General features: G+C 40.9%; 1 protein-coding gene across 1 annotated transcript; it reads left to right on the top strand.

Moving 5' to 3' along the window:
• The first annotated feature begins 406 nt into the window (after positions 1-406).
• On the top strand, positions 407-16,142 carry LOC104395525 (arylacetamide deacetylase-like 4). The gene is made up of 5 exons (XM_010005233.1): positions 407-683; positions 8,956-9,095; positions 12,472-12,688; positions 13,707-13,770; positions 15,371-16,142. The coding sequence occupies exons 1-5, from the start codon at positions 407-409 to the stop codon at positions 16,140-16,142; spliced, it is 1,470 nt and encodes a 489-aa protein (XP_010003535.1).
• The last annotated feature ends 370 nt before the right edge of the window (positions 16,143-16,512 follow it).

Here is a 16,512-nt window from a genome sequence, read left to right as displayed (position 1 = left end):
GGGCCAGCCAGCTGTGCTGAGGGGGGGCAGCCAGCTGTGCTGAGGAGGGGCAGCCAGCTGCCCCCTCTCTGCTCCTACAGGGTCCCAGCAGCCGGGACTGCCGAGAAGCTGCCTAGTAAACAGAACTGCAAGTGAGCACTCGCTTCACGCATGGGAATAACAGAGCCCTCCTCTCCCTGCCACAGGAAACCTAGGCTGGAGAGAAAACCTCTCCTTTGTCAGCAGAGAACTCTCTAGGGGCCCTTTTCTCACCTTCGCGTTCTCTTAGATGAGACGGGGAGAGGCAGGAGGCAGGGAAAGGAGGAGTGGGCAACTTCTGAAATGTAAGTCACCGCCACGGCTCAGCACGCCAGGGTTTTGCAAAATGAGTAGAGAGGTGAGAGAAAAGGCTTTTTAAGGCTCCCAGATGGAGGAGTCCCCAGGGGAGCAGCAGGTGGGAGCTTCCTCCCCCCCTCCCCGTCATGCCGGTGCTCACCTTCTTGGCTCCTCGTCTGGCAAACTCCCTGGCCAGATGGCGGCCGATGCCTCTGCCCCCGCCGGTGATGAGCACGTTCTCCCCGGACAGGTCGCGGAGCTTGGGGGGCAGCACCATGCACACGGCAGCTTTCACCACCAGATACACCATCTGCACGGGGAAAAGCAGCAGAGCGCCCAGCCACTTCCAAATCATCCTCTTGTTCCAGGCAAGTCAGGAAGGCAAAATGATCTTCCAATCCTTCACAAAACCAAGTTAACGGGGAAAGAAAACCAATGCCCTTCATGCACCCCCAGCTGGGTGACAAGTCTTCAGCCCCCTTCCAAAACTTGGGGGCAAGAGATTCTTGGGTTGGAAAAATCCTTCTCTCCCCCTAAAAAATTTGGGTTAGGAGCAAAGCAGTGCAGAAGACGAAGTCACTCCCCTGTTTCTTGATCGGTGTCCTCTGGGATTGTCACATGCAGGTAAAACGGTTTCCTTGCTTTTTAACTGGAGTACAGTTTTTTAAAAATTAAAAGAGAGAGAAAAGAAGTAAAATTAAAAGTAACCATATATCCCTTCTCTTCAAAGACCGACATAAAAATCCAGTATCCAAATGGAAGGTTTTATACTTGGATAAAGCAGCCTATGTCTCCAAATTTCAGCCTGCAGTGCCTTCCAGGCAGCTCATTTCTATTCTTAGACTCAGGAAATTGCTTAAATAAGACAGAATTGCCAGGACCTTCTTTTTAAGAAAGGCTCTATTCAGGGCAAGGTTGTTGTTTTTGTTTTAACATCTATAAATATCTATAGATGTCCTGAGCCGGTTGCAAAGGTTGAGCTGGTAACCGCCTCCCTCTCTGCCCCCTCTCCTGGTTTTTTCACTTAGAGTATCTGTGATCACAGAGCAGGAATTATGCCGTACACTATTTCAGCTCTTACTCATTTCTCCCTATTGCTCTCTCTGCCTATCACAGCCGCGGCGCTGGGGAGTTTTTATACCCCATTAAGCCTGATTGACAGTTAAAGTGTCGGGGAGATTTCACTACTGTTTCTGTGAGTGGCTGGCTTTGCTCTCCCCTCCCCCAGAGCTATCTATCTCACCGCACATAAACTCACACATGCCGGCAGGCTGAGCCCTTGGCTCGCTCCCGGGCTGCGGCGAGCAAGCCGGGGCTTGCAGTGCCACGCTGGGCTCGCAGCTGCGGCTGCAGCGCTCCGAGCCGGCCGGGCAGCCCCTGCCTCCTCCCAGCCTCCCCCGCCAGCAGGGAGGTGCTGGGGCTGAGCTGAGCCCAAGGAAAAAGCAGTTCCAGGAACGGGCAGGGTTAAGGCTGAGTTCAAGGGAGCCATCCCTGCTTGCCCAGGAGAAGCTGGTGGAGATGGGAGAAGTTCTTTCAGCCCTTGGCTGAGCCTAGCCCAGCTTGATAGCATCAACCAGCTATTACCAGTGGAGCAGTGTTCTTGTGGACAACGTGACAACTCGTGGGTGTTTCTCTTGCATTGCTGAAAACTGGTGATTTACTAGTGGGGTGATAAAAAAGGCAGGCTCTGAATGAAGGGGGAGACTCACATTCTCACAACTAAGGGTGGTGGTTGTTGGTTTTTTTCCTCTTCTAAGACTTATTTGTCTGGTTATGAGGGCACAGTTGCAACACAAGGTCTCCACAGCACTTTAAACTATGTTGTAACAGGAGGAAGGGCAAAGTGTGTTGTAGCTAGTGTTGCAGTTGGTTGTTTACACTGTTAAGCATTAGGCAGGTAAGTTATAGTTGTACTGATTAAGCATTTCTGAGGAGGATCTAAGTGCACATTTGAACTGAGAGCTGTTCATGCATAGCTAGTAGCTGTGGCAGCAGTCAGAAATAAGATGCAAAGCCTTGAGGACGTCAAAAGATAATTAAGGATGTCAAACCTCACACTGGTGTCTTCACAGTTGAGCTGGAAAGAACTTTTTTTTTAATGACTACATATATCATAAAGAACGTGCCAAAATGAATCCAATCCCACGTTAATTCAGGTCTGAATCTATATCCGCTATCCTGGGAAGCCATCTAGTGGTAAAAACTAGAATTACTGAAAAATGACAAATTTGAAAGACCTCAAACTTTTTCACATCTCTAAAGCACCACAGCAAAGGAAGTGTCTTAAGTCTGTGCATCTAAACATAGGTAGCCAGGTTATATTACAGCCAATAGAAGTGAGTTAGGAAACTGAATCCCTTTGAAAATAAAATGAATTTTATGATCTGGAATCAAACAGCTATTTGAGGTTATTTGTTTGCAAAAAAGAAGAGCAACCGAGTTTCTGGTGCCAGCTTCATTTAAAACCTGTATCACACAGTTGTTTTTTAAACACAAAAAATGAACATTATATCAATTCAGCTCTTCCTGCAAAGTTGTCAGGAAAAAAGAAAATACAATGTAGGCAGAAACTTGCAGAGCTCTTACCTTTAAATGCCAGGTTTCCTCAATTGAAATATGCCCTATGACTATTACCCCACCATCATAAAATGTCAGGAGAGAGGTTTTTGGAGAGCAGGAGATGAAGCATTCTAACAGGAAAGCTGAAGTCTGTACATACTGTCAGAATCAAGTGGTATTCCCTAACTGAGCTGCATCTGAAATAACTGGAGCTCAGAGAATTTCCATTGCTGCTTGGCAGCATTTAGCACCTCTGTGTGTTTTTACAGTAATACCTTTCAAAACGGAGCTCAGGGAGGCACCTGGCATTCCAATTTTCCTGTCAGTCCAAAAACTCTGAAGGGGAAAGAAAAATTAACTCAGAGAGCCCAGTGTCTGGTTTAAACAAGAATGACTCAATGTCTGGACTGGTAACAAATGTAACAACTTTCTGGTATGGAAATAAGGAACAGTGTTAAAAATGAAGGGATATGAAGTTAATAAAAGTAAATTTGATTTTTTGATTCCTGAGTTCAATCTCTTTATGCATAAATCACCAGGGACACATTTTAAATAGAAAAGTCAGCAATACTACACTTAACCTGTTCAGATTAAAACCAACATTAATTATTAATTTAAAGAACTTGCAGGTCCTTGAAGCTGGTGGGAATGGAATAATCTTTTTTCATATTGATTTAATGTATCTGTTTCCAGCTTGAATAAGATTCTAAAATGTAATGAAAGTGGGTTTTGTGTTTTGGTTTTTTTTTCATTCATTGTAATTTTTGGTTTATTTGTTTATGTACAAAGTTGCTACCAAACTTACACAGAACACTGGTAAACAGATGTGAAAAAGCTGGGAACACAGAAGAGTGCTGTTACACAATGGAAAGTCTCTGTTGCTGGGGTGTCAACTAACACCAGTTTTTTACATCAGTGCAGGGTTCTTGACCATGGACAATCTATCAGAATCAGAGATTAAAACTAAACCTCCTTTAAAAAAGGAAAACCTTTTGCCAAGCTGATCTGGTTTTTGTTACATGAAGTACTGCTGTCAGATTTGGATAAATCAAGAGCTACATTTTTGTGCTTTTCTTGATTTCATTCTTCCCTTGAGTTCACATTTTCCATTTGAAATCTGTCCCAGTGGTTCTATGATTTCACACTGTCCTTCTATATGCTATTAAGTATTAAGAGTCTGATACTGTTGCCTTGTAAGGGGAGTTTTGCCACAGACTAAGCTCAAAGGGACCAGGTTTCTGTTTAATTTCCAGCCTTGACACAAAACAGTCCATGTCCTGCCTTGTGTGAAAAGCTCCATTTGGATGTCTCTGCTTTCCTAGGGTCTCACAGCAAATCAGTATAATGAATAAAGTTACAGCAAACATTTTACTGAGGAGCTCTAAGTTCTAGATGACATCCCTTTCTAGATCCAATACTTGTAAAAATAATGGTCTTGATAAACAGAAGTACAGTGTTTCCGAAGTGCATGTAGGTGCTACCTGGGATTCAGAGAAAGGGATACAACATCAAGAATGTGGTATTTCTTTCAATTGCTTGCCTGTCTTTTGATTAGAGTCGGAAGAGAGAACAGTGAAAAAATACCACATGTAAACAGGAACAGGGGGGCTACATTGTGCTCAACTGATTGACTCATCTTACATTCTCTTTAATACACTTACCTCACTTCTACGCCACTCAGTATTTACTGTTGCTTCTGACTAATTCCTCAGGCCTGACAAAACTTCTAAGACACACAAGGAACTAGGGAGGCTGAAGAATTAAGTCCGTAAGGCCTTCAAAATTACAAAAGCTTATTGTTTCAAGACTCTGAACTGAAATCCTACTAAACCAACGTGATACAGATTTTGACAAAAAAAAAAGAACAAGAGGCTAATGCCTGTAACCAGCTTCCACTGGAAGCTTGTAAATCAGCCCAGGAAAAAATAGCTGGATAAAATGTTCCCTGAATCCCTTCTAACAATATCTTTTTAAGAGAGTTCATTACATGCAGCTACAATTTCTTTTCTTTTCAGAGCTAATGGTTCACTGGTACATACAGAGGTGAAATAATTCAAGGCCTCTAATTGTTGTAAGCTTCTTGAAACTTGACAATTCTAGAAAGGAAGCCAAAAAGAGGAGGAACATTAGGAGGAGAATGCAGTTGCCAAAGGCAGACTTTTGTTTGAAAGGCAAGGCTGGATCAGCTTCAGGTGTATGAATGGAGGTGGGGAATGAGACCTCTGAAGAGATTCAACTCAGCTAAGAGAATGCGCAGAAGGATTCTGGGCTCTTCAGTCAGAACCCACAACTTTTTTGATGATGGTCTGAGCAAGGGTTGCCCTGTCCCAGGTGCAGAATCTGGCACTTGCCCTTGTTAAACTTCACGTGGCTGGTGACTGCCCATCTCTCCTCTAACTTGTCCAGGTCTCTCTGCAAGGCCTGCCTGCCCTTGAGGGAGTTGACAGCTCCTCCCAGCTTTTTATTATCAGCAAACTTGCTTAGAATTCTTTTGAATCCTGTGTCCAAATCATTGATGAATGTGTTGTGAGGACTGGGCCTAGGATGGAGCCCTGTGGGACCCCACTAGTGACTGGTCACCAGCCTGATATTACCCCATTCACTGTCACTCATTTCATCCTGAGGGGAAGAGATGGGGCAGGTACTGATCTCTTTACTCTAGAATTTTACTCTCTGTTAGCAGAAAGTCAGTTAGCTCATTCTTGCTGAATCACTGCTATTACCCAAACAATAACTAATCTTTTTAAGGGAAAGCAGTTCTGGAGGAGGACAGTGGAGCAAATGGTACATGGGGTAAACAACAGAGGGCTCTCAGAGGCCAGCTCATTTATGGGGACTGCTGCCTTTTTACAAGGTATTTGATCAGCTGCTTCCTTGGAGGAAGAAAGATCCATTATAACAGTACCATGCATAAATCCAGATGTTTTCTAGCAGCTGATTTGTAACAGAAATTGCCAGAGATGCTTTCTCAGAACACTCATCCTGCCTCCCAATTACACTTTGTCCTGTACTGATGAAAAAAAACTCCTGAGTGATTTGGCAGCAGGTAATAGGTATTTTGACGTTCCTCTTTTATGAAATCTGGATACTCCAGTACCTCCTCAGATGATAGCATCAGTGGGATGTTTAAATCCACCACAAAGAGAGTTAAAAATTAATAAAGAAGAAATGTCTTTCAACTTTCACTTGTCATATTTAAAAGTATGTTTATATGGGGATGTTCAGAACTTAAAATCTATTAATTTTAGGATGGATTAGTGAAATTCATTAGACCCCAACCCAGATATTTCTTCTCAGAATATAAAAGTAGTCTTAACTGTTGCTTTAATTTATGTTGTGGGTTGTGTTATTTTTAAATAATCCAAGTTAGTGTACCCCTACAGTTCTAGATGGAGTAAGAAGGTGGAAGTGCTCACTTAAGTGTCTCGCACCTCACAGTGATTGCCGAGATCACTTATTGCCCAGCTTAGTCAAATAATTGAGTCAATACTGGAAAGATGTCTGCTATGATAATGAATTTCAGACCTGCTGAGTTAAGATGACAGTTCCATGTTAAAATTGACATGGATTTCCATCCGGTACTTAATCCCTTAACACTCATTTTGTTTACTCTCATTCCACACAGATAAGTATTTGTTTACCCCATTGACTAATTCACAGTAAAGTTTCTTGCTCCTTCCCAGAATGCATATTCTGCATAACTGGAATTTTTCTAAACAAATCTCTTGAATCTGCTTCTTTTCAGGATATAAGAAAAGCTAGAAAGGACTCACCTTTTTTTTAGTCACGATCCCACTTTCTGAGGGAATACTACTGCAGGTTTGTTAGCCAATGCAGAATCTTATGGCTCATAAAAAGGAGTATTTCCCTCCTATGACCACAATTACAAGCTTTTATAGGGGCTTTAAAATGGAATATGTGGGAGATTAGTGGGGATAAAGGAATATTTCAAGAGTGTTCAGAGGATAAGCATAGGTTGTACTGATTATGTCAAGCTGAGCTGATGTTTGTTCGCTTTCTACTTTTACCCAAACAAGTTTTGTCCAGTCACATGGTGGATAGAAACACATGGAGTTGCACTTGACTCTTTCCTTCACCACCATCACCTCTATTGGCACAAGCATTTTGCCAGACATGTGGTCTAATCCCAGCCTAAATTATAACGAAGGATAATGCAGAGTTGTCTTGGCAAAAAATAGCAAACTATGAAGTTGTAAAGGCATAAAAATCCTTCCTTTAGAATTAATCAGAATAGAGGGTTAGGACCAAAGTTCTCCAAGTCACAGGGAAGGTTTTCTTGCATCTGACTGGATCATTGGTGACCCAGAGCCCCTTGCTGCACACTCAGGTGGGGAGCTTCCACATAACTGATAGCTCTGTATGAATCTCTAAAAGCAGAATTATTTTAGATATACTTTGTAATGTCTGTTCTAGGTGTTCTGGCCAGCTGTCTGCCTCAGCAGTATAGCAGGGGAAAAAAGATCAGCACTAAGCAAAAAGTCTTAGGTCATACTTCAGCCTCATTCCAAGAGAAAACCGTTGCAGTTCCTGAACATGGAGATTGGAGGTCAGCATTGGCAATATTCCATAGGTTCTTCAGTGGAGAACTACCTTTACACTAACTAGTACACTTGCAAAAAAACACACATATCTTCTCAGGCCCATAAAGCAGAATACAATTAAACCAGATAAAAAATAAAGTTCACTTGCAATTTAAGAATATGCAAAATACACTACACTTGATACTACACTTGATCTTAGCCAAAAGGCCAAGAAGTTAAGTGAGGTGGATCTTGAACTGGTTGAAAGGAAGAAGTCAGAGAGTTGTGGTCAATGGGACAAAATCTAGTTGGAGGTCTGTGGCTAGTGGGGTCCCTCAGGGGTTGGTACTGGGACCGGTACTATTCAATATTTTCATCAATGACCTGGATGAGGGAACAGGGTGTAACCTCAGCAAGGTTGCTGATGACACTAAACTGGGAGGAATGGCTGACACAACAGAAGGCTATGCAGCCATTCAGCAAGACCTGGACAGGCTGGAGAGTTGGGCAGGGAGGAACTTGATGAAATTCAACAAGGGCAAGTGTAGAGTGTTGCATCTGGGGAAGAATAAGCCCATGTACCAGTACAAGTTGGGGGCTGACCTGCTGGAGAGCAGTGTAGGGGAAAGGGACCTGGGGGTCCTGGAGGACCATGAGCCAGCAATGTGCCCTTGTAGCCAAGAAGGCCAATGGCATCCTGGGGTGAATTAGAAAGGGGGTGGTTAGTAGGTCAAGAGAGGTTCTCCTCCCCCTCCATTCTGCCTTGGTGAGGCTGCATCTGGCATATTGTGTCCAGTTCTGGGCCTCTCAGTTCAAGTAGGACAGGGAACTGCTTAAGAGAGTCCAGTGCAGAGCCACAAAGATGATGAAGGGAGTGGAGTATCTCTCTGATGAGGAAAGGCTGAGGGAGCTGGGTCTCTTGAGCTTGGAGAAGAGGAGACTGAGGGGTGACTTCATCAATGTTTACAAATATGTTAAGGGTGAGTTTCAGGAGGACAGAGCCAGGCTTTGTTCAGTTATGTCCAGTGATAGGACAAGGGGCAATGGGTGCAAACTGGAGCACAGGAGGTTCCACGTAAACATCAGAAAAAACTTCTTTACTGTGAGAGTGACAGAGCCCTGGGATAGGCTGCCCAGAGAGGTTGTGGAGTCTCCTTAGCTGGACACTTTCAAAACCCACCTGGACATGTTCCTGTGTGATGTGCTCTGGGTGATCCTGCTCTGGCAGGGGGGTTGGACTTGATGATCTTTTGAGGTCCCTTCCAACCCCTAAGATTCTGTCATAATACTGACATTTCCTGGATGTGAGTCTTCAACATATGAACTTTGACCATACTAAATAAAGTTGTCACCGCTGGATGTGTGTCTGCTTCCAGCACCTGGCAGCCTTATCAGTAAGAAGGTGGAGGAATTTTGGTATGCAAATTACTCCTCTGTTGCGTCAGTCTGGAGGATATAAGTACAGAAGCACATCACAGTTCACTAATCAATTATTCCCACCAAAGAAAAATGGAATCCTTTTCTGCTCTGGCTCTAATAGGAGGAATTCTAGTTGCTTTTGTATTACTGGTTTTAATTGCAATTTATCATGATTCCTTCAAGGTAGAGATTCTTCCTGGTATTGACCAGCCAGCAAAGATCCGCTTGTATAATTGGTTGTATGTTTCGCTGGATATTCTGGTGAGTTCATCATGCTCTGTGATTTCCAGGGAAGGGAAAACTTAAGTAGAACTATGAAGCTTTGCATCTAATATTGCAACTATGCATACTGGGAACCACATGGTAACATAGATTTAAAGATAAAGGTCAAAGTTGATTTGCTATTCTATTACTGTATATAAAAGCAGGCAGTATGTGGTGAGTTCCTTTAAATACCGAGATATGCATTCTTATGCCGTAATTGTAATTTGATGACCTTCTATAATGAAATGATTGGTCCTGTGGATGACAGGAGGGCTGTGGACATACTGTCCATGGACAATAATAACCAAACCTTCTATATTTCAATGTGTTTTGAAATATGAACAGTAATTTCCTAAGGTTTAAACTATTTGCAGTAATTTTCTTCCCTGCGATTCTGTTCTTATTTCCACTATGAAATATCATAGAATCACGTAGGTTGGAAGGCACCTCCAGAGGTCACCTAATCTAACGTCCTGACCAAAGCAGGTTCAGCTAGACCTGTTATCACTTATTACTTAAGTACTGTGCTTTGTGCTTTGCCATCAGAGAAAGAAACAGCTTTTATCCAAAAAGCTTTTGAAGACGGCAACAGGAGTCTAACAGCAACAGCAACATCCAAAAAGCTTTTGAAGACGGCAACAGGAGTACAGAAGTGCAGCCTAAGCCCTCTCATATCTGGCACTTAACATGTCAAAAGAAAGCCTGCAGGAAAATCATAGAGTGCTTTCATTCATGTTTGTACAGAGCTCATCTCAAGCCAAGGTATTCTCCAATCCCCTAGTTGTATATAAAGAAGGTAGCAACTAAGGCCCATGTCCTGAAAGGTGATTTGGGGCACTATAATCTAAATAAGACTTAGGTGGGTTGCTTGAATCCACACAGCAGCATTCACCAAATCCAGTAATTGTCCCTGGTTCTCCAATGGCCTATGCCTCGTGTACCTTCCTGGAAGAGGCTTGTAGATCTCATCCTGGCTTTTGATTCAATCTATTCATACAGGTCTTAGGTCTAATGGTGCATCTTGCACTGTGATATAAAGCTTTGATGACAATTATTTTGGTTGGCAAAGCACAACCCATCAAAGTGACTGACAGACTGTCCAATGGAGTCTGAAAGTCCACAAAGCTCAAAGTGAGCGGTTTTTGAAGTAAAAATCCAGTCCCCATAGGATCTTCTATATAAAAAGCCAGTTTGTGGCAGCAAACAATTTTTCAAAGGCCCAATTTCCCAAGAAGAGGTATGGTGACAAGCTGATCTGGGCTTTCTTCTGCTTACACATACACACATTTTAGAACCTGGCTTATAACGCATGTTTCTTCTACTACCAATGATCATATCTGTCTAGGCATAGTCATACCTTTCAGTGCTTGAATGTATTGTTATTGGTTCTGAAGTATTTTGTAATTATTAATCAAGAAGCTTTTCAACAGAGTACATACCAAATTCCCCATTCTCCTTCATGACAGTGTTTTCCCTGAATTTGAAGATGCCTCTGTGACATCAGGAGCTCCTGGGATAAGGAAAGTGGGTACTTAGATAGGATGCCCTGATACCAAGTTTATCATATATATTACTATCATCTGAAAGGTCTGTAAAACCTCAGGAATGTTAGAAAGTACAGATTAAATAAACACAGAATGGCAATTCTGCCAACTTCAACTATTCCAAAATCATAATTGACAAAAAGACTTAAAAGTCATGAGAGTTTTTGAAAATTGCTGTTTGGGGAAGGCTATGATTGTCTTGGCTTTTATATTAATTCTCCCCTTTGCCATGATACCTAAATATGTGCATTTTCAAATGTAAGGCAAGAGCTGTATTTATCAATTTGTGTCTGGAAACCCCAAGCACTGCTGGCAGTTTTGGCACAGAGTTTTATGAAAAAACTCCAGAATATCTCTGACTTCCCATCTATGTTTCTAAATTATATTCTTCCTCCATGGCTCATGGTGTTTTCTTCTATTACTCCTTGCTCAACTTGTTTATTGCAGACTGGTTTATTATTAGAAAGAAAGAATTTGTGTTTGAGAAAGGCTTGGGTGTGGAACTGGGTGTTGCAACACACTTGAACTGAGATTTGGCTTCCTATGTATATGATAGCTGGGATCATGCACCTAAGAAAGTTCTGCCTCTTTGTCTTACTCTGGCATTCTTTGAAAGCAAAATTACTATTTAAGATCAATATTTGAATTGTCTCTGAGATAGAGCAGATCTAAATGAAAGACCAGATACAGAAGGGTGGAAAGAACACTTTCCAAGAGCATAGCTGGCCATTAGTTTAGGAGGCATTGATGCAGCAGTGTACATGGAGATTTCTGGTGCTCAGAAGAGAACAATATAATTTGCAATTTCCTTGTGATGATTATTATCATTCCAGAAGAATGACTTACAGTAGTCCATTTGGGCTATTAAGTCACCATTTAATGGGAAGGGAGATGTTGTTCCTAGCAGGAAATGCATCTGTTACATCACATGTTCAAAATAAAGGATTCCAGTGTCACCTTCAGGCTTAACTATCAGCAGTTGACTGACCTTGGGTAAGAAAATATTTTGACATATTTAACAAATCTCCCTTGTCTTCAGAATATTTGTTTTCCCTGATTAGGTGTAAGAAACTACACCTGCATAGCTGTGAGATCTTGATAAAGGCAGCAATTTCATTGATGGAGATAAAATTCAGATCCATTTTCACCAGTTCTTCATTTAGGCCAGCAGCCCTTCACTATTGATGATAGGCAATCATGGTTTCCTTAAAGCTTGTTCTCTCTGACCCTGTGGCATGGAGATGACCCAAAACCAGTAAGTTACTGAATCTTGCACACAAACTAACATGACTTTTTCTCCCAGTTTGCTAAATGCTGTCATGCTAGGGACATTTTCATCTCATCTAACCTTAAATACTTTAACTGAGGCACCTGAAGTACACAGCCTCCCTTCATGGAGATGAACAGACATCTCCAGAGCATGATTTAACACACCCGAACTGAAACTGTCCTCAAGAAATGCCTTGTTCTCTTCACTGGTTAGAAAAGGAGCCTCAGGCCTCATGATTCCTAAATTCCATTCCTAAGTAAATGCCTGATGTTACTTTTGGTAAATAGAAGGTATTTATGGAACACATTTCATGGAACAAGTATTACAACACTTTTTCCAGAGATAATGGTACCTCACATAAAGAAGATGTACATTTTCACTTTCATAACTGAAATCACAAAGCCACTAGAGTTATTTGTGGTAATCCTATAAAGCAGCAAATAACCAATACAATTATCCTAACTATAGTACAGAAAAAGGTAGTTTGTGGCCTTTATAGAGTGGGAAGATTTGAATTCCCTATACTAATTTCTCTTTTTTTCCTCTTATATCTATCTAGGCAAAGAACTTAGACAGCTTGGGTGTCATTAAGGAGCACATACTTCTTAGGTTGGTGACTAATGGACTGCCAGCATGCAGGGATTCAAGGCTCTTCATACAGGATCTGCATTTTGATGAGGTGCCAGTGAGGGTCTACCTCCCAAAAGGACCATCTGCAAGCAAACGGAGAGGAGTCATCTTCTTCCATGGAGGATGCGGGTTGTTCGGAAGCATCGGTAAGGAGCTGAGAGAGAAAATATTAGTGTTCAGGATTGTTAACTATATAGTTTTTAAAAATGGAGTCACTGAAGCTTAGTTTGAGAGATTGTGAGATAGAAAGCACTTAATGTTTATTTTTACTTTTGAAGCTCTCTAATCTGCCCTTAAGTATCTAAATTATATTTATAGGATATAGTATCTTTATGGTATATATCCCTTATAGCAAGTGGTGCTGCTAAAGAAAGAAGTTGGTTTTTTGGGATCTGAAAACCTGACAGTGAAGTTAACACCTGCATTCCTCCCTCTGAACTCTAACTGCAGCATGAATAAACATATTCCAATGAAGGGACTCCTACAAACAGTGCTCTTGGCAACTCCAGGAAGCCTGTAGAAGCAATTTTAGAACACATGTCCATGAAGCACATACTTCAGTTACGTTGCCATTTTTTCCAGTTTCATTTATTAGAGAAAGTAGATAATTGCCAAAATGTTATTTAGAAAGTTCTAAAAGACACTTTCTACAGGCAGCAGCCGTGCAGACATATTAATTTGCATTAGAATTCTGTAAGTAAAGGAACACATCACTGAGCAAATACCTGTAAACCAAATCTTCTAAATGCAAAAAATTCACAATTAATGTTGAAGAAAAAAAATCAATGTATCCCTAAAGATGCTGAAACATATTTCTGCCCACAACCTTACTATGGAATAATTATATAATTAAGACCACTGACTTTAATACAATTTAGATGTCTTAGATTTCTGCCTGAATTAGCCACACATAAATATGCTGATGTCACATGGGACACGCCAGTTCTACTGGCTCATCACCATCCTTACAGATCTACCATCTCCCCATTCATATTAACTTTACAGTGTGTCCAGAGGATCAAAAGTCTAGATTATTTTTATCGTAGAGAAAATTTGGTGAGCTGCTTTCACTCAATCATGTCAATATGCCACTAAAAAAAAAGGAACAGTTATTATTTCAAGTATTCTAAGATATTAATTACATTAACAACATTTGTTCTCCAGGAAGTTATGAAAGACCCTGCCGGTACATAGCCAGAAAATCTGATTCAGTGGTTGTGTCTGTTGGGTAAGTGAGCCCATGTTACTCCTAAAATTAAGACAGTTCTGCTGCTTTCCTCCCTACCTCTCCCCACCCCACAAATTATTCCCATTCTGTACTTAACATTTCTGTGAATAGAAGAAAAGAATCTGAGCTCCAGTGTTGCCTGGCCCTATGTTGTTGATACGAGAAAGCACATGCCATGAAATGTCAGTGAGAAATACCTGATACAGGTTTAGAAAGTTACCAAAGTTATCAGTAGGCCAGCTATTTTCAGAAGAACAAAAAGATCTGTTAATTTTACATCATTATCACCTCAAAAATCACTGTTTTTTATAACGAGGAATTATAAGCTGTTTTCCCAATTTCAAGTTTTATTACTTAGGGGACTTTGGGGATTACTTTAAAAAGTCAGTAAGTCTAAAATTTATTTTTTGCAACTGCATGGACCACTGCTTCCTTTTAATGATTTTTTGCTTATGGAAAATAGCTGATTGTATGAAGAAACTTTAGTTTCCAACAAATTCTTCCATGAAAAAAATCCATTACTAAAGAATTATATTAAGCTGGGAGGAACTGGGTTTGAGAATAAATTGCATATTCCTTACCTTGTCTGGGGTAAGTTACAATGGCTTTAAAGTGACTCTGAAGTAAGATATTGATATCCTTTTATTCCCTGGATATCAAGATGTTTACTTTATGAATGCATTGAATTAACTTCACAGAAAAGTGAAAAAACAGAAAAGCAGAAGCAAACAGAGAAGGGCTATGAGAGAATGACTCTACTGTTACCTTAGTAGTATTTATCTTTTCCTTATTAAACTTAATCTTCTCCAGAAAGCCTTAAGACCATGACTACAAAGAATAAAGAACCATGTCTGTTAAAAATGTAGTCTCAAAGTAGCCTTTAATGCCATTGGAATAGAATGACAATACTTTAACCTGATTGGATATCTGACTGTTAGGCCTGTCTTGATTTTCATCATACCAATAAGTTCTTAAAAAATAAACAAAGAAATCATTACTGTAACATCACTCCTCTGTAATCACTTGTTCCAATCAATCAAACAAAGAAATGTCTGCACGAAGCTATTTTGTCACCACAGTACATTTACTGTATGGTGGTTTGTAACATATTTAAATTATTCCTTTTCTATTAAAATGTAATAATACAATACAGTACTAATGTAGAATAATACAATAGTCAGTGTCCCCAGTGTAAAAAGCTCAGGAGCTAGAACTTGGTTGCAACTTGTGGGCAAGCAGGATTGACTCCTAATGTGCAAGGTCAGTCCCAATAAGGGAGATGGAGACTTTCCTGCTGGCATCAATTTTGATCTGAGGTGCACTCAGAGCAGGAAGGGAGCAAATGTGTGGCTTTGTATTGTGGGTGATTGGACAGTGCTACTCAAGGATTTTATGCCCTTAAATGATGCTGGAATAAACCTCAATGATCAGTGGCCTCTATTTTGACCGAAATGGGAGGGAAAGCTTTTGTTTAAATAAGTAACACTGGGTTTGGGGAGCTTTTGCAAATGTATAATCCATGGATGCATTAAAGATGACCCAGTCAAGCAATTTGCCAGTAGGGGTCCTGGTAGCAACTGCTGTCTTTGGTACATTTCAGGTACCGTTTGTCTCCTGAGCACAAGTATCCAGCCCAGTTTCTGGACTGCCTCGCTGCTACTCTGCACTTTTTGAAGACTGCAGAAAACTATGGGGTGGATCCTGATAGGATTATTGTTTGTGGGGATAGTGCAGGGGGCACTTACGCTGCTAGGGTTTGCCAAGAACTGGTGAATAGAAGAGATATCCCAAAGATACGTGCCCAGGTACTGATCTATCCATTTCTCCAATCACTGAACTTCAATCTGCCATCTAACCAGAAAAATGCTTTCGTTGCCTTCCTTTCCCGTGACCGTGGGATGCGTTTTCTTCTGAAATACTTGCAAAAGGATCCCTCGATAAAGGCGGCTGTTTTGGCAGGTTCTCATGTTCCTGAGAGTATGAATCTGAAATACAGGAAATGGATAAATCCAGATCTTATCCCAGAGGAACTTAGACTGGGCTATAAACCACCTTTACCCGCTCCATTCTTACCTCAAGTCCACGAAGAAACAAAAGAAATGTTTCAGATAAGATTTTCCCCCCTGTTAGCAGAAGATGCTGTTGTTTCTTGCCTACCTGGTACTTGTATCATCACCTGTGAGCATGATGTGATCCGAGATGATGGGCTGTTGTACAAGAAACGCCTGGAGGACAACAATGTACCAGTGACCTGGCACCACCTGCACAAAGGCTTCCATGGTGTACTGTCAATTTTTGGTTATGGCATTTTTTCTTTTCCATCAGCAAGTGAACTAGTGAACCACACTGTAAACTTTATAAAAGGCTATTAAAATATTTTCTCAAAGACAGTGAACTGGTGTGCAGAGTGTATTTCCATTAACTACTTACTAGCTACTTCCACGTTAGAATCTAGGCAAGAAAGAAAAAAATTAGCATGTTCTGCTAAATTCTGATTTAAATTGCTATTACTTAAGAACATGTTGTACTTTTAATTTCTTTAACCTCATTCATTGGTAAGCTTGTTTTGCTGTTCTCTTCTTACATTAAAAGAATTTTTGCTTTCTTCTAATGCCAAAGAATAGAAGTTCACCATAGCAAAAAACAACTTAGAGTATGCATTATATGAGTGATAAGCAATGTGCATATCCATTTAATACACACAAAATAAGCACAAGAAGATAGAAAAAATGTGCCCAAATG

The sequence above is a fragment of the Chaetura pelagica genome, unplaced genomic scaffold (genome assembly GCF_000747805.2).
Source record: "Chaetura pelagica isolate M959 unplaced genomic scaffold, ChaPel_1.0 scaffold159, whole genome shotgun sequence".
Taxonomy (NCBI): Eukaryota; Metazoa; Chordata; class Aves; order Apodiformes; family Apodidae; genus Chaetura; species Chaetura pelagica.
The sequence above is the reverse complement of the archived record's forward strand: the minus strand, read 5'-3'. Positions and strand labels throughout refer to the sequence as shown.